We start from the raw sequence: 21808 nt of genomic DNA on the forward strand, positions 1-21808 counted from the left end.
TCTAGACTTTCTGAAAACTCTTCGGACCTCTTGGGCCGACTCTTTTTAACTCATATGAAATGACCGCTCAATCACACCATGTGTGTATCCATCAAAAAAGTTCATATTCCCAAACGCCGTGCCTCTGGCGACATTCTCGTGCCCCAGGGCGGATGCCCAATCCGTTTCATATCATGCCAGTCATAATCAGACAACTTTGAGTTGACCGTCTACCACTTGATGACCCTGGAGGGGAAGTACTCGTCGATGAGCTCCATGTAGTAGGGCTGCGTGAAATGGTTAGCTTTGACTTCATGTTGGACTTGGATCGGTGTAGCAACATACCTTGAGCTCCTCGACGGAGGGAGCGTCGTCGCTCTTGCTGTAGAGGTCGTAGGGGTTGAAGGCGAGGACGGCCTTGAGGAGCTCCTCGTCGCCCTCCTTCATGAACTCGCGGTAGGCGCCCTCGCGGTGCCAGGGGTAGAAGGAGTGGTAGCGGATCATGGCGAGGGCCTCGCGGGGCAGCCTGGACTGCTCCTTGCAGACGGTGTACATGTACTCGTCGTGGCCCCAGGAGATCATGAGGTTCTCGATGCCGCAGCCGGGCTCGTAGATGCCGTGCTTGGTGCTGTAGACGGGGTGGTGGACGTCCGGGTTGCCCTCGAAGGTGGTGGGCAGGACGATGCGGTTGTCGAAGGCGCAGCCGACGGGGAAGGTGTCGCCGACGACGTCCCACTGGCCCTCGGCGCCGTAGAAGAAGAGGAGCTTGCCGAGGTCGTGGATGAGGCCGGTGAGCTGCATCCAGCGCGGCTTGCCGTCGCGGCGCATGGCCTCGGCGGTCTGGAGCAGGTGCTGGATCTGGGAGAGCTCCGTGTCCGGGTCCGAGTTGTCGATGAGGGTGTTGAGCTTCTCCATGGCCTCCCAGATGGTCATCTCGTCGCGGCACGGCTTCTTGCCGGTCACGTCGATGGCGAACTTCTCGCGGGCGGCCAGGTTGTACTCCATGGTCTGCTTCTCGTGCTGCTCCTTGTAGAAGTTCTTGACGCGGTCGCAGGCGTCCTCGTACTGGCGGAAGGCGGTCTTGTCCTTCTCCGAGTCGAACTTGGAGTCCTCGTAGGTGGTCTCATCGGCCTGCTTGTTCAGCTGGTCCTTGAGGATGTTGACCTCCTCGACGAAGTCGGTGGTCTCCTCGAGGTCGTGGCCGTTCGTGGGCCTTTGGTAGTGGGTGGCGACGGCAGCGGCCATTGTGACGGTTTTTGAGAAAATGTGAAAAAGGTGAAGAGTTGGCTAAAAGTTGTAATACACTTGGGTATGAAGAAGATGAGTTGGTATCACTGAAGATGAGAGAAGACTGGGTTGTTGATGAAGCAAGAAAGTCTGGAAGCCTCTTCCGGAGGTAGTCTTTAAATATGTCGTTTGATGACAAGACAAGACCAGCAGATAGAGTATGAGAGAGGCAAGAAGATGAAGGACGATGGAGGAGTCTACTCGGAAAAGCAGTAGCAGGTTTGGAAAAAGTCGGACTGGGCGAGTGACATGTGCCGCGGGGTGTGCGTGGCGGGGAGGCCATGTACCGGCCAAGGCCTCATGCGAATTTGACGTGAAGAACCCTCTCTACCTCTCAGCCAACTTGGCGAAGCAACCCGAAAATCTGTATTTGCCGCGAGAGACCATCATCCCGCTTGGCCGTACCTCGTGGATCATCGTGGTGATGTCCGTGGAGCAGGAAAGACGGGGCGAGATTCAGATCTGTGGAGAGGGTTGCGATGGAGGCGTCGAGGAAATGGGAATTTCAGGTTTTGGATGTGTGGAAAGGGATAAAATCGCCGAATGGTTTCCGAGAGCAGTCTCCAACTTTTTCGAGAACCCTTCGAGAATTCCCTCTTTCGAGAGTCACATGATCTTGTTGGAGTTGTCAACGGCCAAGCCATGCCCCTTTCGGACGGCTGGAAAACACCAAAAATTTCGAGACGATCATTTCGGGGAATTATTCCCGATTTCGAGACTCGCCATCCCTGCTCGGCCTACGCTTCGTCCACACCTTCATCCCGCCTTGTCCTCCACGCCAACGATGCAATGTGACGGCGCCCTGCGTGCTGGCTGCGGCAAAGCTTAAATCAGGCCCCGCCATTTCATCATGAGATTTGCAAACTATTTTTGAATATTCCCTCTTTCGAACTTGCTGCGAAGGCTACGAGGCACACCCGTCCGGGATCCCATGCAGCACATCTCTATCCCCGCGGGATCCCCTCCTTATTTCAGTAATGGCTTCCTACTGATTGGGCCTCCGCGAACACCTCACACTTGCCGAAGGGTCCCTTGCCAAGCTGGCCCCTCACCATCAAGAGACGTCTGCAATCTCTCCGAGGCCAATGGAGTCTCCGGACGCCAGATGGAGACACCTCTGACATCAACTTTGGGTCACTCCATCGGGGCATCTTGCCCAATATCTCTCCGCGTGGAAATCAGCGGCGAGAGGGCAGCTCCAGTCGTCTCAACCCCCGCGGTCTCCAGACTCCAAACGTCCCCGCGGGCCGCGATGTCTTACCAACCAACGTTGTGCTACAGCTGTCAGATTCACGCTCAGGCCATGCCGCATGCCGTGTACAACGGGCTCGGAATGATATGTCTGACGCAAGACAAGCTCGGTGGGATTCCGGAACACGGCATGCGGGGGAGAAACATCCCACGAGGGTCGATATAGCCTCATCCAAGGAGCCGGAATCGCGAAATATGTCCGATTTCTTTCGGGCCTTGCATTGCATGAGACCAAGCAAAGCCAGATCCTGCCGTCGCAAACATGAAATCTATACCATCATGTCGGGTATCCACTGATGCTAAACCAAAGGGAATCCAAAAAGTCCGGGGCCGTCCGGGCCCGTCTATCATGATCCAGAATCCATCCAGAGAGGGAGAAACAACAGAGCAGCCCGCCAACAATCATTATCGTGACCCAATCACGAGGGCCTTTCATCAAACGCCTTCACGACAACTGGCCCGCCAGTCCAGGCGTGGGATCTTAATTCCCCGGCGGCGCCAATCTCGCCTGCCTGCCTTACCCCTCGCTCATCGCCTCCCCGTCCATCCACCCCCATGCGTGCATCAGCTGATCTTTGACCGCCGTCGTGGGTCGTGCGTGGGCCTTTTCGGTGATGCTCAGCATGTTCAGGAGAGCCTCCTGGTCGTGTTTCTCGTCGAAGCGATCACCAGCTAAAGAGTACGTAGGTTAGAGACTTGTGTTGTAGACAGAAAAAAGCAACGAGAAGAGATGCAGATAGAGATAAACTTGCCGATAGCTATGCCCATACACGCGGTGAACATGGCGGGAGGAGACCACTGGTTGCACATGCCGATGCCACATAGACTCCGGAGCAGTTCCTGGATCTGCTCAGTCAATCGCTTCTCCGCCGCCTTACGCGTGCCTCCGACGCGCGGGATGCTCGGGTTGAACAAGACGAGGTACATTTCGGCGAGAATGTGATGTTGGACGGCGATGACTGGGACGCGTTAGTTAGTAATCGTCGAGAGTAATGGCAAATACCGTGATGCCTTCGGAACATCTGAACGTTCGAAGACCGAGGTTCCGGATGGACTCACTGTGACACGCCTTCTGATACCATACTTCGGGAAAAGCCTCCTCTTCCGTCCTCTCCCGGAAGAATATGGGCGTGTACGAGGCCGGCAGGGCGTTCTTCCACTCTCTGTTTGCCATTTCCAGCTGGCCCCATCGCAGCACCGACCCCGCCTCGGACCCGAAGCAGAAGTTGAGGACGTCGGCGCAGTGAACGATGGCACGATTCGCCCAGACGAAGTCGTCGCCGGGGCCGGTCGACCGGTCGACGATGGCGTGACCCAGGTTCATCCTGACGACCTGCTGGTTGATGACGGCGCTGTAGATCTCCTGGCGCAGGCCCGCCCAGAAGCAGGCGGCCGTCAGCGTGCCCGGCATGAGGAAGCGGTCGCCGGCGTTGACGAAGGCGTGGATCCCGAGGAGGTGGCCGTGCGTGTCCTGGCCGAGCGTGTTGACGTCGATTTCCTCGAGCACCCGGAGGATGATGGTCGCCGCGAACAGGTTCTCGTCCGACACCGTCCCGGCGTGGTCCAGCAGCGGGATCAGGTAGTTCAGACACTGCTCGTGATACCGGTTCGACGCGAGGGAGTCGTACGCGCTCGTCAGGCTGAGGTGCCGTGCCGCCAGCGCGAAGATGGCGTTGAGCAGGATCGGACACGAGCCGGCGCGCTGCGGCACTTCTGTCTCGAAGTTTCTTGTCGGGTCGCACGCGTCGAGCTGTCTCGCGTTAGCACATCAAATGTCTCTCTCAGTAAGTACTTTCGATCAGATGAACACACCCAAAACCCCAGCTTTTGCACATAGTGACGGAATAGCGTAGCTTCCTGGCGTCCCTGGATCGGCCACACCGGACGGTCGGTGTAGATGCCTCCCGTCGGCGGCACGAGAGGCTCCAGCGGCGGCAGCGTCTCGACCGAGTCGGAATGCTCGCGGTGGCTGTCGTCCTGGCTGAGGCGATCACCGCCCGGCGTGCTCAGCGACGCGCGTTGAGACAGCAATGGCTCATCGACGATCTCGCTGCTGTGGTGGCTCTCATCCGGAAGAGGCCAGCTCGCCGCCTTCGTCGCCTGGAGCGAGGGCCGCCGCTGTTCCTCGGAGACGGTCGAGTCGCCCACGGTGGCCGTCCCTGGTGAATTAGTCGTCGTCTCCTCGTCTTCCTTGGACGAGCTGTCATTCCGCTCATCGCCGTCCCCCGTCTCGCCGAGCTCGACCCCGCGCGTCTCGTCGATGAACTTGAGCTTCTTGGGCGGCGCCGGCCACTTGTGGCTCTCCTTGAAGACGGCGTGTTTGGGCGCGCGGAACTTGTACCCCTTCTTGCACTCTCTCCCCGTCATCAGACATCGCCCGCAGATGGGCAAGACGCGGTCACATCGCAAATGCTGTTCACGACACTGCTCACTGAGTTGAAAAGTCAGCCGGTTTTTCCCCTCTCGAAATCTCTGTCTTCGGTGCCGACAGCCTTCAGGTTTGAGCCCCGAGTTCCTCCGGTCGAGTCTCTTTCAACTCACTCACCCTCAGCAGCTCTCACCATCGAAGCCATCGCCGTCGCCCTCATCAACCCCAATTCCCCAATCCCATATTGAGGCTCTCCCCAACGGCTCCCTCACCCGTCCAGCCGGCGTCGGCGCGAATGACCTCGTCTCCAAAAGAGGCTTTTTTCTCCGCGGCCCCCGGTCGGAGCGCCGGTGGATCAACAGACTCGAGCGCAGTCAACTCACCAGGTCGTGGCACTCAACGAATCAGACGCTTCGGAAGACGGCATGCCACTTTGCAATCTTGTCAATTCTTTCCGACCCCGGTGCGGCTGCTCGTGAAATTGAGTGAAACCCGGGGAAGATGGAGAAGATCTGGGGGAGCCCCTCGATTTTGAGCAGATCTGTGTATTTGGACGGAAGCTTGAGTCCACGACTGGGCCCTTTTGACGAATGACGTGTGTGGGGATTTGAGACTTCGTCAGCAGCGGCCAGCAGATCCAGCAGCTCCAAGCGACGACATGGCTCTCCACCGACGAGAAATTGTTAAGAGAGACTTTTACTTTGCGACCGGGCATTTTTTTCACTATTTTTACGTGCTTTTAGGGACCACGAACCCATGTCGTTTTGGTCTTGGTTGGCACTCAACGCCGATGACCGAGAGCAGTCCGACATGGAGCCAGCCCCCTTGGTTCTTATTACCGGCAGGCCGTTCAGTCTCTGCAACTGTCGCCGGTTATGGTCTTGTTTCTGAGGTCATTTAGGGTCCTTGGGACATTCGCATGATCGGCGGAGACCAAGCTTGAGTTTCCACCGCTCTTCAGCAATTCATATTTGAGTTGTGTCCCGTCGCTCTCCAAACTCTACCCCAATTCTCCTTCGACTGCTGTTGCTCATCTCTGTCATTTCATTTCCAATGTGTCCATTGGTCCCAAATGGCTGGGCGAACGTACCCCAGAGTTGACGGGCTCACCTGACCATCGATGGCACACCATCTCACAGACACACGCATCGACTCAAACTCAATGGCGCCGGCATCCAATTACTTTCATTTCTGCGTGAGGGGAACGACAAGCTGCCATGCCAATCCTGTCGAACCCCTCATCTCACCCATCCCCAGAATGTCACCTTATCTTTCCACGACGAGTCGTTCACCCGGCGATGTGGACGCGGACGTGGACGTGTACGTGTGACTAGCCCAGATATCGCCCTCGACCGGCACCGTTGAACCATTGCCCCTGTTCCTCGGCGCGGCGGGAAACGGGAAACGGAGACTCGACTCGTCTTCTCATTAGCTGCCGGCAGATTGCAATTACGATTCCTTCACCGCAACGCAACCGCACGACGAAAAGGCGATGTCCACGGAACATTCTCTTCGTTCTGACCCCGGCCCCAGTCTTTCCTCGCTCTTCGTCAAATTTCGAGCCCTTTCTTTTGTGGGTTTCCTTCGATCCGTCGACATTGTCCCACAAACAACACCCGCGCTCTATATTTTCTCGTGATTCCCCCCTCTCTCGAAGTTCATCGAGGTGTGTTGTTTGATCATCGCAGACTTTTTCTCCGCGAGCGCCCTCCGACTCCGCATCACGCGAGCAATCCGCAACCGCAACCTCTCCGGCTGAAAGTCCGACACTCGTTTCCTCACAATGGCGGACACCAAAACCGCGCCACCCGGGAACGATGACCAGGTCATCGGCGTCGACCGCGCCTCGGCCGAGGTCGCCGATCACCACTCCGCGAAGCTCGCCAGCACCTTCGTCCAGAACGCAAAGTCCGCGTCGGACAAGGAGCAGGCGATGAGCCTGTCGCAGGGCATCAAGCTGTACCCCAAGGCCATCGCGTGGTCCATCCTCATCTCGACCTGCATCGCCATGGAGGGGTACGACATCTCCCTCGTCAGCAACTTCTACGCGTTCCCCCAGTTCAACCGCAAGTACGGCGTGTGCGACGCCGCCGGCAACTGCGAGGTGCCCGCGCCGTGGCAGGCCGGCCTGAGCAACGGCGCCACCGTCGGCGAGATCATCGGCCTCTTCATCAACGGATGGGTCTCGGAACGCTTCGGCTACAGGTGGACCGTCATCGTCTGCCTGATGCTCGTCACCGCCTTCACGGCCCTCTTCTTCACCGCGCAGAACGTTCAGACCCTCCTCGCCGCCGAGATCCTGTGCGGCATCCCCTGGGGCGTCTTCCAGACCCTCTGCATCACCTACGCCTCCGAGGTCTGCCCCGTCGCCCTGCGCGGCTACCTCACGACCTACGTCAACTTCTGCTGGGGCCTCGGCCAGGAGATCGGCATCGGCGTCATCATGTCCATGCTCGACCGCGACGACGAGTGGGCGTACCGCATCCCCTACGCCCTGCAGTGGATGTGGCCGGTGCCGCTGGCCGTCGGCATCTACTTCGCGCCCGAGTCGCCGTGGTGGCTGGTCCGGAAGGGCAAGATCGACGACGCGAAGAAGTCGCTGCTGCGGCTGACGAGCAAGGACAAGGAGACGAACTTCGACGCCGACGAGACGGTCGCCATGATGGTGCACACGACCGCGCTCGAGGAGAAGATCACGGCTGGCGCGACGTATCTCGACTGCTTCAAGGGCGTGGACCTGCGCCGCACCGAAATCGTGTGCATGACCTGGGCGATCCAGAACCTCAGCGGCAACTCGTTCTCCAACTACTCTACGTAAGCTTTTGCGTCTTTTTGTCGCGGCTGTCGCCTTGCGTCTACTGACATGCGCATCGCAGGTACTTCCTCAAGCAGGCCGGCCTCTCCACCGCCAACTCGTACAAGTTCGCCCTCGGCCAGTACGCCATCAACATGATCGGCGTCTTCGGCGCCTGGTTCCTCATGTCGTGGGGCATCGGCCGACGCACGCTCTACTTCTACGGACTCTGCGGTCTCTGCAGCATGCTCATGATCCTCGGCTTCCTGGGCCTCGTCCCGGAGCAACACCGTGAGCAGGGCGCCCTGGCGACGGGAAGCATCATGATCGTCTGGGCAATGTTCTACCAGCTCACCGTCGGCACCGTCTGCTACTCGCTCGTCAGCGAGCTGCCCTCTCGTCGTCTGCAGATCAAGACCGTGGTGCTGGGACGCAACCTATAGTAAGTTGGCCTCATTTCATCCATCCATCCATCCACACTCCAATTGAGCCGATGCTAACCGTCCCCCGCAGCAACATTGTCAACATCGTCAACAACGTCCTCACTCCGTACATGCTCAACCCGACCGCGTGGAACTGGTCCAACTACACCGGCTTCTTCTGGGCGGGCATCTGCTTCTGCTGCTGCATCTACACGTACTTCCGCGTCCCGGAGCCCCGTGGCCGCACGTACGCCGAGCTGGACGTCCTGTTCGAGCACAAGGTCAGCGCCCGCAAGTTCGAGTCGACCAAGGTCGACGTCTTTGGCGAGGACGTTGGCGAGAAGGCGATGCAGAACTACCACCAGCAGATCCGCGTCTCGCACTCCGAGAAGGATGTCCAGGTGTGATGTGTGGATGATTGAGGCAACAGAATGAGGATGTGTAAGAAAGAGGAGGAGAATTTTGTTAACGCGACGCTGGAGCTGGGGTACTCACATGTAACCCTCCGGCAACTATGACGTGCCACGATATGATGGGCACAAGGCCCTCTAATGTTTGTAATGGGTGTATCTAATTCCGACGAAGTCTACGAACGCAAAATCTAACGATAACTATTAATCCGTCTCCTGCAAGTTGCTGACTTGATTCGTATGTCATTGACGTGATTCTGTGGACTCTCAAAAGAGGCATCCGACGAAGCCCAGCATTGAAAGTCCGTCTTCTTTCCCCGCATTCCCCGCACGACGTCGCCGAGGAGAATCATCAGCGACGGGAGAAGACGGGAACGCCCCCCACGATACATGTTGCATCGAGGACGTGGACGAGGACAGGGGGACTCTTGGAGGTGTGCCGAGCTCCATGGCTGCGGGTGGCTGCGTGGGTGCAATTCTCCGCACATCTCCAACTACCGGGTGCCTTTTTTGAGCCGCGCTCTAAGTGATTTACATGGGCGAAGCTTTTTAGAGCCTCTTTGGTGAGTTGAACCACGTGAAAGGTCGTACTTTGGTGTTTTCCAGGCCATTGGGATCACGGCTGGTTGGCTAGACTCATAATCCGTTCGTCTTGGCCGACCTAGCCAAGGAGACATATCACACGCCCATCCAGTTCCCCGGCTCTCTTTTCTGCCCAGTCATGACTAGCTCTGAAAAGACCTAACTAGTGATCAGTCCTGAGCCCGTTTCTTTTTCCTCAAAATCTAGCGTTGAACTCCATCGTCAGACCAGACAAGGTCATCCCGACGGGCTCTCCTCAACCGCCCGAGCACGGCTCCGAGTGGATCCAAATCCGCGAGAAGACCGCCATCAACATTCGATTTAAAGTGGCCCCCTTTTTGGAAATCCGTCGCGACGGATAAGTCGAAACCACACACACGAAGAACCGGCAGAGATACACACGTCTTTCCCCCCATGTTGGGAGGAATCCATAATCCATGGCATCCACAGCGGACGGCCCATGGCCTCCGCGATTGCGGGGACCCCACACGACCGTGAACGCTCCCCTTGACATTTGTGTGTTTGCGACTGGGAACGCGAGGTAGCGAGAGCGACGGTTGACCCTCGACTGAAAGCCCGCCATTCCTCCGGATTGACAACCCGGTGCCAAGTCCTGAGCCTATTGCGTCTTTGTCTGCATCTGTAACCTATCTGCGTGATCGTTGACGGGATCCATACACTCTCGGTGCCTCTTCGTCGAAAAACGTACATATGAACACCGACCAGACGCGATCCTCCGTCGTCTCGGTCTGATTCTCTCTTCTTCTCCTCAGGCCAGAAACACCTTTTCTTCCCTCCTACCGCCCTTCCTTTCTCTTTCTCTCTCAACAGTTGAGCACGAAAAATACCATCGACGTCAACCAACATCCCCAAACATCCCCTTCTCACAGACACCGCACATAAGACCAAGATGTCGGCAGCCGACAAGCCAGAGATCGCCTTCATTGACGATCGAGAGGCCGACAATGGGTCCGACGCGGAGAAGGGTCCCGTGGTGCGGACCATCGACAACATGCGCGTGTTGGGTCTGAGCGACGAGGACGCCGAGTTCTACGCAAACTTCACGCCCGAGCAACGGAAGAAAACGATCCGCAAGGTGAGAGAGAGATGATGATCAGCCTACTTAAGCTGAGGTGTGAAATACGATGTGCTGATGAGAAAACCAGGTCGACGTTCGTCTGGTTCCCATGCTCGCAATCCTCTACCTGATCTCCCATCTCGACCGCGCCAACATCGGCAACGCCAAGATCGAGGGTCTGGCGGAGGACTTGGGGCTCGATGGCGTCCAGTGGAACATTGCCCTCTCGCTCTTCTTCATCCCGTACATTCTTCTGGGTATGCTTCCTCATTAATCATTGGATTCGGTGAACGGTGATTAACAATTGCTCTGCAGAGGTCCCTAGCAACATCCTTCTCAAGAAGTTCAAGCGCCCCTCGGTCTACCTGGGAAGTCTCGTCACAATCTGGGGCATCATCATGACGCTCCATGGCGTTGTCAAGAACTTTGCTGGCCTCCTCACCGTCCGTATCATTCTGGGTATGTCAGATCATTCCTATACAAACATACAAAAGCAGCGGACTAACGTTTACACGAAAAACAGGCGTCTTTGAGGCAGGGTTTTTCCCCGGAGCCGTGTACTTGTGCACTTTCTGGTAAGAAATCTTGACAAACCCCAGATATACTCGACAGGAAACTAAGTCTTCAAAAAGGTACATGCCTCGCGACCTTGCCGTACGCATCGCCTGGTTCTACTGTACCTCCTCCCTGTCCGGCGCCTTCTCCGGTCTCCTGGCCGCCGCGATCGCCAAGATGGACGGCGTCGGAGGCTATGAGGGCTGGCGCTGGATCTTCCTGCTGGAGGGCATCTTCACGGTTCTCACCGGTATCGCCACCTTCTTCCTCCTGATCGACAGCCCTGCTCTCAGCACCAAGTGGCTCGAGCCCGAGGAAATCCGCTTCCTCGAGCTCCAGTCCTTCATCAAGCAGGGCGGTCGTTTCGAGGACGAGGCCCAGGAGGACAAGTTCAAATGGGCCGACCTGAAGGCCGTCGTCACCAACTGGAGGCTGTACATGCAGGCCTGGGCTCTTTTGGCTACATCTGCCTGCAGTTATGGTAAGTCTTCACTTTTCCACGGTAACTCTCAAGTTGAGCATCACTAACGAACTCCAAGGTACCAAGTTCACCCTTCCCACCATCACCAAGGCGATGGGCTTCGACAACACCACGGCCCAGCTCATGACGGTCCCGGCCTACGTGGCCGGCGCCCTCTCGGCCATCTTCTTCGCCCGCCTCTCGGACCGCTTCTACTGGCGCATGCCCTTCGTCGCGATCCCCCTTGGCCTGATCGCCATCGGCTACGCCGTCATAATCTCCCTCAAGGGCGACCTCGCCGGCAACGTCGCCGCCGCCATGGTCGGCGTCGTCATCACCTGCATGGGCATCTACCCCATCCAGCCCGCCGGCTCCTCCTGGGCCGCCAACAACCTCGCCCCGGCCTCGCGCCGCGCCATCGGCGTCGCCTTCAACATCTGCGTCGGCAACATCGGCGGCATCATCGGCAGCTACATGTACCTCGACAGCGAGAAGCCCAAGTACTACACCGGCTTCGGCCTGTCGCTCGCCTTCGGCGGCAGCGGTCTGATCGTCGCGCTGCTGCTGGAGCTGAGCTACAAGTGGGGCAACGACAAGAGGGACAAGATCTCCGAGGAGGAGGTGAGGGCCAAGTACACGGAGAGGGAGCTGCTCGAGATGGGCGACAAGAGCCCGCTGTTCAGGTACACTTTGTAAAGTTTGGACGTACGCTATCGACGGCATTTGTTTGGAAGATGGTTCAGCACATTTGACAAGACTCGGAGGATCAACTTGATGGATGCACGCAAGACTGTTCAGAGCATTTTAACTTATATATATATAGCGATTGTTGATTTCAATCATCAGAAACAATCGTATTCTGGCCCAACTGATTTGCCTCATTGTTTTGACGTGACATACTCATGTTTGTTACTACCTTGTGCTTATGTCTTACTTCTGCAACCCATGGCTAGCTGAACGTGTAAAAAGCTCAGGTTGTCTGAACGAACCTTGACGGAAGTACGCCCGTCTTTGCTTAACTATATCGGTCTGAGAATCTCCCAGTCCCATGAAAATTTGTTGTAGTTAAGTTTGGTGCCTGATATTACACTTTCCTCAACCACGCCACAACCTCTTCGACCTAGCACCTCTACAACCACAAACCCAAGAATACTTATTGAGATTAACGTCTATTATCCTTAACAATGACATCCTAAAGGGGCTGTAGCTTAGTGGTTATAGTGCTCTGCCGTCCACTCCTTTCATCCTAGAACCTAAGATTGGCAGAGAGACGGTGGTTCGAATCCTCCCAGCTCCATATCCTTTTGCTTTTTGCTTGTCTATATCATATGAGTGGACTTTGAAGAGCTTCAGTCTGTTCATTAAGCAGTACAGCTGCTGCGAATGTGTGACTGTAACGGACGCGTGGGTATTTAAGAGATACGATTTCAGTTTCTCATTTTGTAAGTATTACTTACATCAATTCAAACTTCTCAAATCCAGCATCATTAAAACTCATCGCCTACAATAGCGTACGTAGCCTTCTCATCTGCAAGTGACTACTGCAGCTGACTCGCTATCACTGCCTGCATAGTCACAATCTCAAGAACAATTTCTTCATAATCATGGACCCTTGGTCTAACGGCTATGGTCGGTAATAAGAGATCGGCCGAGCGGGCAGCAACATTGAAGCCAAGTCTCATGTCCAGATCTGTATGCAACAGTTGTTGGCTCTAACGCCTCAACAGCCTCAACAACCGGGACGAGGTGCCGAACGTGGGATAACATGCATCGTTGCCCGTCCAAACGCATGCAAGACCCGTCGTTGCTGACCGAACATGTCGTGAAACCGGGGGAAACCGGGCCCTCTCTTCATCCCATTCGAGAAATCCGCCCGTCCTCTTCGGGACCTCTCCGCCCTCCCACCGGATCTCCCCCGGATCCGTGTTGCAAGACAGGTCACAAGGAACGACTCCAACTTACTCAAGCAATTCGGGGGTTAATACAACGAATTCCCATTGCCCATTGGTTCCCCCGCTTCCTCCTGGCAGCGGGGAAAGATACCCATGTCGTGCTTAGCGTGCTCCCCCAGCCTCCGCCCCCTCTTCCTCCAGTCTTGTCCTTCCCCAGACAAATCCCCTCCGTTTTCCGTCGATTTCTGTCTCGTCCAACTCTTTCTTTTCCGATCTTCCAACCTCCCTCGAACTGTGCGGTAATATGCTTATGCATGTTCTCGGTGGCACCTAGCACCACCACAGGCTACCGGGAGCAAAGTCCGCCGCGGCCCACATACCTTACGCGCGCCCATGGACGTCTCCGAGTTCCATCGTCCGCTCCCCGGCGGCCCAGCGAGCCCGGCCGCCCCCGATGTCCATCATCGCTCGTCCTCGGCCGCCTCGGTCTCGACAAGCCCGCACGGAGGCGGCGGCAGCAGCATCGGCGACACGCGGAAAAGAAGCTTCAGCTCGGTCGATCACCAGTCTCCCCTCTCCGATGAGCACCATCACCTCTCCGGCGCCGCCGCCGCCGCCAACCGCCGCAAGTCGCAGAAGGTCAGCCGGGCTTGCGACTTTTGCAAACAGCGCAAGGCCAAGTGCAGCGGTACCATCCCCTGCGACAAGTGCACGCGAAAGGGCCTCACTTGTGTCTACGATGCCAAGTATTCTCGCGGTAGACCACCAACGCCGCCTCCGTCAGCGGTCTGGTCTGCCGGCTCAACCGGAACCTCTCACCCTGGGCCCTCTTCCGGCTCCGAAGAGCCTCCTGTCATGTATCAAACGACGGAGACGGGTGGGAGAACAGTGTCTGCGCCGGTTCCGGTGCAGTCCTCGCTGCGCGGACAGGTTCGTGACAGTCAAGGCCCGGCGTCGAGGGCGTCGCCTGAGTTAGGCATGGCGGAGATCCAGGGCCAGGTGTTTGACCCGACCTCTGGTGTCACCTTCCTGCATCGGGCATGGAAGCGATTGTCCAAGCATGATAGTAACATCGTGCCCGACGACCTTAACGCGTCAACGGAGAACCAACCCCTCATGCTGGCTGGCGACAAGCCCTTGCCTGCAATTACCGATGAAGACATTGCCAACTTCTCGCTTCCTGACTCGAGAGAGCTTCGGGAGCTATTGGCCATGTATTTTGATGTTTGCATCGCCACGTATCGTGTGCTACATCGGCCGTCGGTCGAGAGTTGGCTGAAAACGATGGTCAGCAATCTCGACCAGGGCAAACCCGTCTGGCACGACATCGGCCGCGGCAAAGCAGCGATAGTCCTCACAGCGCTTGCCGTCTCCACGGCTCATAGCGAAAAGTCCAAAGGTTTTCACTCACCCGAAGACGAGAGGCTCTCCTTGGCACGGAGTGATCGTCTGTTCTGCGTCGCTCTTCACTTGACAGACACCGAGACGGGCCTCCCGCGACTAGAGTCCGCGCAGTCCCGTCTCATCCAGGTCCTCTATCTTCTTACTACTTCACGTATGAACCGCGCCTGGTACACCTTTGGAAACTGCTTGCAGATTATATCGGCTCTTGGGATGCATCGCAAAGCTGCCAAGAAGCGGCATTTGACGGCGGGGAACTCGGATTACATCCAGGCACAATGTCGTGTTCGGACGTTCTGGACAGCATACGTTCTCGACAAATATCTGGGCGTCATATTCGGCCGACCGCGCCATTTCCATGACGATGATATCGATCAAGACTACCCCGACAGGATAGACGACGAGGACATGACCGCGCAGGGCCCTATTGAAAGATTCGAAGAGCATTCAGACTGTCATATTGATGCTCTGATATGCCACGTCAAGTGAGTACTCCAACGCATATCACCTATATCGCACTAACAAAAGCAAAGAATTGCACAAATCATCGGGAACACATCAAGAGAAGTGTATTCCATCAAAGCAATCTCAGAACAAGAAAGGGTCGCCGCCGCACATCGCTTCAGCGAAAAGATTCACGAATGGCGCGCGAGTTTACCACCACACCTGGGCTCTATCCGGCCGTCAATGCTCATTCCCAGCTTCCGTCGTCAAGCAACTGTCTTGAAGCTTGCCTACTCACACGCAATCATGCATGCAAACAGGCTGTTTCTCTTGGGCAACCTGAGCTCCGGCAGCGAGACGCAGATCTTGGAGTGCATCGGCGCGGCGAGAACGGTTCTCGAAACCGTCGACGGGATGGCTGCCGAAGGGCCCATCTTCCACGCGTTCTGGTGGACTCAGTATGTCACGTTCTGCGCCTTGCTCGTGACGTACGTATGGGACATCCAACAGAAGCGCCGTGGCATCGTGCTCGAAGCCGAGGGGAGCGCAAAGCACGCAAAGCTGATGGACCTGGCCGAGCGTTGCCAAACCCATCTCGCGCACGCAACGGCGTCGAACTCACCCAGTCGGCGGTATGCCATCATTCTGGAAGAGTTCAGGACGGAGGGCCTCGGCCAGATGTCACGGAAAAATTACGGCGGACCCTCGCAGTCCTCTCGGACGACGGTTTCCAAAGCGGCTGCCGTCTCCACGGACACTCACGTACAGCCTTCTCAACCGCAAGGAAACGGAACGGCCCATATGGGCGGATTCGATTTCAACTCCGCATACGCTGCCGGATCCAGCACCGTCGATCTGCTGGGCCAGGGAGATGCAGAGCTGCTTGGCTCCAACTTGTTAGACGAATGGCAGACGACGGATTGGCTGGAACTGGACTCGTCAGCCTTCGGCCCCTACTTGGACATTGACACGAATCCATACGCATGGATGCCGGATATAGGCGGTTGAAGAAAGATAGTCTATAATCATTCAAAAAATCTAATTATTTAAACAGTGAACTTTGTCAGGTTTTCCGGTCCCGTCTCCCTCGCCACACGCTTGACCTCCTCGTCTCCGAGCTCCTGGAAGATGTCGAAGCCCCATCTTGTTTGCCAGTTAAATCTCTTGTTCCTCTCCAGGCCGTTCAGTTGCGCGAAGACATCCGCGGGCAACTCCTGGACCTTGTGGTTGGACTCTATCCGGCTGGGGGTGACACTCTTGGGAAGGACAACGGTGCCACGCTGCACGCCCCAGGAGGCGAGGAGCTGGCCGCCGTCGATGCCGAGCTTCTTGCTCAACTCTCCAACGAGCGGGTCGTCCACCGTTCTCGGCTCGCCGGTCTGGTTGTTGCCCAGGGGCGAGTAGGCAGCCAATTGGATGCCCTTGGACTTGCAGAACTCGAGCAGATCGGGCTGCTGCAGGTAGGGGTGTGCCTCGATCTGGTTGACGGCGGGCACCGTCTTGGTCTTGGTGAGGAGATCCTCGATGCGCTGCTTGGTGAAGTTGGAGACACCGATGGCGCGGACCTTGCCCTTCTCAACCAGCTTCTCCATCGCCGCCCACGTTTCCGCGGGGTCGATGTCCGCCAGCTCAAAGACTCCGTTGGAGTCGATGGGGAACCACTTGTCAGAGGGCTTGAATGCACTGATTGTGCTGTTAGCTATTGACTCCCGCTCCCGCCACATCTTTACGGTGTAGACTCATGCTAAACTTACACCGGCCAGTGCATCAGGAACAGGTCGAGGTAGTCCGTTCCAAGATCCTTCAGCGTCTTATCAACGCCGGACTCAACATCCTCAGCCTTGTGCTTGGTGTTCCAGAGCTTTCCGGTGACGAAGATCTCAGAACGCGGCACGCCGCTCTTGCGAATACCCTCGCCGACTTCCGCCTCGTTGCGGTAGATGGCGGCGCAGTCGATGTGGCGGTAGCCGGCACGCAGAGCAGTCTCGACAGCACGCTCGACCTCATGCGGCCCAGCTTGCCAGGTGCCGAATCCCACGGCGGGGATCTTTGCGCCGGTGTTCAGGGTGAAGTGCGTTGCGAGAGGCATCTTGTGTGTAATACGATGCAGGGATGGTGTTATCCGGGGTGTGTGTGTGGTTGGCGGCGTGTAAGTCGGTGGTGAGGGGTGAAATTGGGGTAACGAACAAGGTGCAAGCGATGATGTGCCAGAACAGGTGATCCGAGAAGCAGGACAAGAAGACAATAAATCGCTTTCAGCCACTCTATTGTTTCCTCGTGAACAACTGCTGTGGCTCCTCAGTTTCTGCAGCATCGCGGAGTCCTCTCGTATGTGACGGATTTTTATCCTCGGCATCGCCACATCCTCAGTCGCTATTCCCGAAGTCCGTCATTTTCCGCCGGCGCTGCTCTCGAAATCCGTCGTCTCACTCCAATTCCTGTGGAGAAACGGATTCGTTCCCCGCAGACGGAGACCCTCCTCCACACTCTCGATGTTGCCATCGCCGCCATCATCCACTCGGAAGCGTCAAGCAGGGTGTCACAATGGCGGGACGCGCATCACCGGCGTCGGATCAATGGGCCAACCTGATCCGTCCCGGGAGCCGTCTCGAATCTCTCAAAAAGGTTCAAGTGTACATCTTCGACTCGAACCGTTATCACCAAGAACCCCATCCACCAAGTTGAAGGCAGGCAAGAGTAGCTGTTGACGATACAGTATACTCCTCCACCCGCTCTCGACCTCTTTGGATGAACCACCACGTCATCCGACACCAACCACCATGAGTCCTCCCTCAGTATACGGCCCCACGAGCGCGGAGCTCCCGGGCTCCAGCCTGGACGCGAATCCCCTCGCTGACGCGGCTCCCGCGCAGGGCTGGGACAACGACGACAGCACCATCAAGACGGTGGACGAGCTCGTCCGCCGCCGTGCCCGGGCTCACCCTGACCGGGTCATCGTCTCCTACCCCTCGTCCGGCATCAACTACGTCGACTACACGATGAGGCAGCTGGATGTCTTCGCGTACCGTGTCGCCAAGTACTACGAGCAGCGCATCCCCAGCCGTCTCACCTCCGATGAGAAGCCCACGACGGTGGCGGTTCTCGGCCCTTCCAACTTTGACTACCTCATCACTATGCTGGCTCTGACCAAGCTCGGCCACACGACGCTGTTTCTGTCGACGAGAATCTCACAGGAGGCCATCGAGTCTCTCATCACCGTCACCGGTGCCAAGTACCTCCTGGCCGACAAGAGGTATCTTGAGACCGCCGAGGGCGCGAAGCAGACTCTGCCCCATCTCGACGTCTCCGAGATCGCCAACCAGTCGACATATGACTTTCCCATTGAGGTCCATGCTGATACGCAGCTGGACTATGGACGCGATCTCTCGGTTGAGTCGAACAACCTGATCTACATCATCCACTCCAGTGGTAAGTGGCCAGCAACTCATCGCCGAACCAGCTTGCTAATTGGAGACAGGATCGACTGGCCTGCCCAAGCCGATTTATCAGACGCAAAAGTCGGCGATTGCCAACTACTCCAGTAGCATGGAGATGAAGGCTTTCATCACGCTGCCGTTGTACCACAACCACGGCATCTGCAACCTATACCGCGCCATCTACTGCGGAAAGCCCATCCACCTGTACAACGCAGACCTTCCCCTCACTCGCGAGCACCTCACTGGCATCATGCGCAAGCACAACTTTGAGATCTTTTACGGTGTTCCCTACGCCCTGAAGCTGCTTGCTGAGACCGATGAGGGGATGGATCTGCTGCGTCAGCTGAAGATCGTCATGTACGGAGGATCTGCCTGCCCCGATGACCTCGGAGACACACTGGTCAACAACGGAGTCAACCTCGTGGGCCACTACGGAGCGTAAGTTGGATGCTCATTCTCACCCGCGACTAAGCTAACACTGCGAAGAACCGAGGTCGGTCAGCTGATGACATCGTTCCGCCCACCCAACGACAAGGTCTGGAACTACGTCCGCGTCCACGACAAGCTGGAGCCGTACCTCAAATGGATTCCTCGCGGCCCCAATCTATTCGAGTGCTGCGTCCTGCCCGGCTGGCCAGCCAAGGTCGCCACGAACCAGGACGACGGCTCGTACTGCACCAAGGATCTCTTCGAGCCCCATCCCACCATCCCCAAGGCGTGGAAGTACATTGCTCGCCTGGACGACACCATCGCCCTTGTCAACGGCGAGAAGTTCAACCCCGTCCACATGGAGGGCACCATCCGCTCCAACAAGAACATCACCGAGTGCGTCATCTTCGGTGTCGGTCGCCCGTCTCTCGGCGCCCTTATCGTGCCCGCTGCGACTCTAGCTGGCAAGACGGAGGAGGAGATTCTTGAGGTCGTCTGGCCCGTGGTCGAGAGCGCGAGCCGCAACGTCGAGGCGTACGCTCGTGTGTCCAAGAACATGATAAAGCTGCTCCCTTACGACTGTGCGTACCCCAGAACCGACAAGGGCAGTGTCATCCGTCAGGCCTTCTACAAGAGGTACGCCCAGGACATCGACGAGGTCTACGACAAGGCCGATGCCGGTAGCGGTGATCTCAAGAAGCTCTCGCTCCCCGAGCTGAAGGACTTCATCCGACAAGGACTGCTTCAGACCCTGTCCAAGAAGGTCCAGCTTGATGACGACACCGACTTTTTCTCCCTCGGCCTCGACTCTCTGCAGGCTATCCAGATGCGGTCTGATATCCTCAGAACCATTGATATCGGCGGCCACAAGCTTGGCCAGACGGTCGTCTTTGATCATCCCTCAATCAACAAGCTCAGCTCTTATCTCTACAGCCTTGGATCCGGCGAGGGCGTTGAGACTGACGTCCCCATCGAGAGCGAGATGCGCGAGCTCATCGAGAAGTACGATACCTTTGCTGCTCCCGCATCATCTCTCAAGTCCTCGATCGTACGTTCAAACCCCTCCAATCGTGCCTTGCGAACTGCCAGATCACTAACACATACCAGGCCGTCACCGGTGCCACTGGCTCTCTCGGCGCTCACGTTGTAGCCAAGCTGGCCGCCGACCCGACCATCAAGACCATCTACTGCTTCACTCGCGCAAGCTCTGATGCCGACGCGGCTCTCCGAGTCAAGAGCTCCCTCATCCAGCGCCGCATCTACCACTCTCTTCCCGCTTCATCCCGCAGGAAGCTCGTCGCCCTCGCCACCGACCTCGCCGACGCCAAGCTCGGCCTGTCCGAGACGACCTACGGCCAGGTGAAGCAAGACCTCCGCACCGTCATCCACTGCGCCTGGTCCGTCAACTTCAACATGCGCCTTTCGAGTTTCGAGAAGAGCAACATCGCCGGCGTCAACCACCTGATCGGTCTCTGCAAGGCCGCCGGGGACGACGCCGCCTCCTCCACCACCGCCACCTTCAACTTCTGCTCCTCCGTCAGCACCGTCTCCCGCGCGACGACTGTCCCCGTCCCCGAGTCCGTCCCGGATCTCGAGTGGGCTCAGGGCATGGGCTACGCGCAGTCCAAGTGCGTCGCGGAGCACCTCTGCGCCCGCGCCTCCGAGAAGTACGGCGTCAAGGCCCGCGTGCTGCGCATCGGCCAGATCGTCGCCGACACCCAGCACGGCGTCTGGAACGCGACCGAAGCCATCCCCCTGCAGCTGCAGACGGCCATCACCGTCGGCGCGCTCCCCAAGCTCCAGGAGACGCCCTCGTGGCTTCCCGTCGACACCGTGGCCCAGGCGGTCGTCGACATCTCCACCTCCGACGCCGGCGGCGTCTTCACCAACGTCGCGAACCCCAAGATGTTCAGCTGGACCGGGGACTTGCTTCCCGCTCTGAGGGCTGCCGGGTTGGAGTTCGAGGAGGTCGAGCCCAAGGAGTGGATCCGCCGTCTTCGCGCATCGAACCCCGACCCCGCGGCGAACCCGCCCATCAAACTGGTCGACTTCTTCGCGTCCAAGTACGACAAGGACGAGTTCGCGCCGTCGAAGACGTATGTCACGGAGACGGCGTGCTCGTTGTCACCTGCGCTCGCTGAGGCGCCTGTGTTGGATCAGCAACTCGTCAACAACTTCGTCAAGTACTTCAAGGCGAATCACTGGGTCAAGCAAGCGAAGGCCTCGTCGAAGAACGTGATCATGGTCGCCGGGCCTTGCGGCAGTGGCAAGTCAACCCTCGCCACGTCACTGGCATCATCACTGAAGGTCCCCTTCATCGAGGGCGACTCGCTTCACTCCAAGGCCGCCATCGAGAAGATGGCAGGTAACTTGCCCTTGACTGATGACGACCGCGCCCTGTGGCTGAACCGCATCGGCAAGCGCGCCGTTGAGGCACTCGAAGATCTGGGATACGACTCCGTTGTCGTTAGCTGCTCGGCGTTGAGGAAGTCTTACCGTGACACTCTCAGAGAAACCGTCTCGAAGCAGGACGCAAACATCGTCTTCCTCGATCTGCAGTGCGAAGCAGAGATGCTGGTCAAGAGGATGACGGAGAGAAAGGGCCATTACATGCTTCCGAGCATGGTCGAAGGCCAGGTTAGCGTGTATGAGCCCGCTGGCCTGGAAGAGCTGGATGTTTTCCCTGTGGAGGGAGAGGGCAAGCCTGAAGAAGTATTTGAAGAGGCCAAGTGGTTGCTTGGTCAGATCGGATTGAACTAATCAACTTCGACATAAGAGATACACCACGACATGTTTACGGCGTTCTGGATATGGATATAGGGATTTGGCATAATGAGTTTAGTATTATTAGCATTATATAAAAGACCAATACAGATGGTATCTTCATGAGAAGTCCCGCGTGCGATGCCGTGCTATGCCATTTCCCCCGGTCTCTCGGAATATTCGCAACACTTCCGCCATCCAGTCCGGTCCATGTGTAGAGCCACACTCTTGTGCGCCTTGTACTCCTCCAGTTCGG

General features: G+C 57.3%; 7 protein-coding genes across 7 annotated transcripts; 4 read left to right on the top strand and 3 right to left on the bottom strand.

Annotated features, from left to right (window-relative positions):
• Positions 1-209: 209 nt before the first annotated feature.
• Positions 210-1224, bottom strand: CkaCkLH20_02091 (uncharacterized protein; the record flags this gene model as incomplete). Its single annotated transcript, XM_038884810.1, has 2 exons — positions 210-266; positions 325-1224. 2 exons carry the CDS (start codon positions 1222-1224, stop codon positions 210-212), a joined length of 957 nt encoding a protein of 318 aa, XP_038749598.1.
• A 1810-nt stretch (positions 1225-3034) lies between these two features.
• Positions 3035-5312, bottom strand: CkaCkLH20_02092 (uncharacterized protein; the record flags this gene model as incomplete). The annotated part of the gene is made up of 5 exons (XM_038884811.1): positions 3035-3189; positions 3240-3476; positions 3577-4267; positions 4330-4948; positions 5269-5312. 5 exons carry the CDS (start codon positions 5310-5312, stop codon positions 3035-3037), a joined length of 1746 nt encoding a protein of 581 aa, XP_038749599.1.
• Positions 5313-6668: 1356 nt separating this feature from the next.
• CkaCkLH20_02093 (sugar porter family MFS transporter) lies at positions 6669-8508 on the top strand (the record flags this gene model as incomplete). Its single annotated transcript, XM_038884812.1, has 3 exons — positions 6669-7699; positions 7762-8121; positions 8193-8508. 3 exons carry the CDS (start codon positions 6669-6671, stop codon positions 8506-8508), a joined length of 1707 nt encoding a protein of 568 aa, XP_038749600.1.
• A 1495-nt stretch (positions 8509-10003) lies between these two features.
• CkaCkLH20_02094 (major facilitator superfamily transporter) lies at positions 10004-11882 on the top strand (the record flags this gene model as incomplete). The annotated part of the gene is made up of 6 exons (XM_038884813.1): positions 10004-10189; positions 10260-10428; positions 10487-10630; positions 10695-10746; positions 10804-11207; positions 11266-11882. The coding sequence occupies 6 exons, from the start codon at positions 10004-10006 to the stop codon at positions 11880-11882; spliced, it is 1572 nt and encodes a 523-aa protein (XP_038749601.1).
• Positions 11883-13471: 1589 nt separating this feature from the next.
• On the top strand, positions 13472-15931 carry CkaCkLH20_02095 (uncharacterized protein; the record flags this gene model as incomplete). Its single annotated transcript, XM_038884814.1, has 2 exons — positions 13472-14964; positions 15013-15931. The coding sequence occupies 2 exons, from the start codon at positions 13472-13474 to the stop codon at positions 15929-15931; spliced, it is 2412 nt and encodes an 803-aa protein (XP_038749602.1).
• Positions 15932-15969: 38 nt separating this feature from the next.
• On the bottom strand, positions 15970-17012 carry CkaCkLH20_02096 (uncharacterized protein; the record flags this gene model as incomplete). Its single annotated transcript, XM_038884815.1, has 2 exons — positions 15970-16606; positions 16678-17012. 2 exons carry the CDS (start codon positions 17010-17012, stop codon positions 15970-15972), a joined length of 972 nt encoding a protein of 323 aa, XP_038749603.1.
• A 691-nt stretch (positions 17013-17703) lies between these two features.
• On the top strand, positions 17704-21549 carry CkaCkLH20_02097 (male sterility protein; the record flags this gene model as incomplete). The annotated part of the gene is made up of 4 exons (XM_038884816.1): positions 17704-18352; positions 18402-18798; positions 18847-19837; positions 19897-21549. 4 exons carry the CDS (start codon positions 17704-17706, stop codon positions 21547-21549), a joined length of 3690 nt encoding a protein of 1229 aa, XP_038749604.1.
• Between the last annotated feature and the right edge of the window lie 259 nt (positions 21550-21808).

Source organism: Colletotrichum karsti (genome assembly GCF_011947395.1).
Source record: "Colletotrichum karsti strain CkLH20 chromosome Unknown Scaffold5, whole genome shotgun sequence".
NCBI lineage: Eukaryota > Fungi > Ascomycota > Sordariomycetes > Glomerellales > Glomerellaceae > Colletotrichum > Colletotrichum karsti.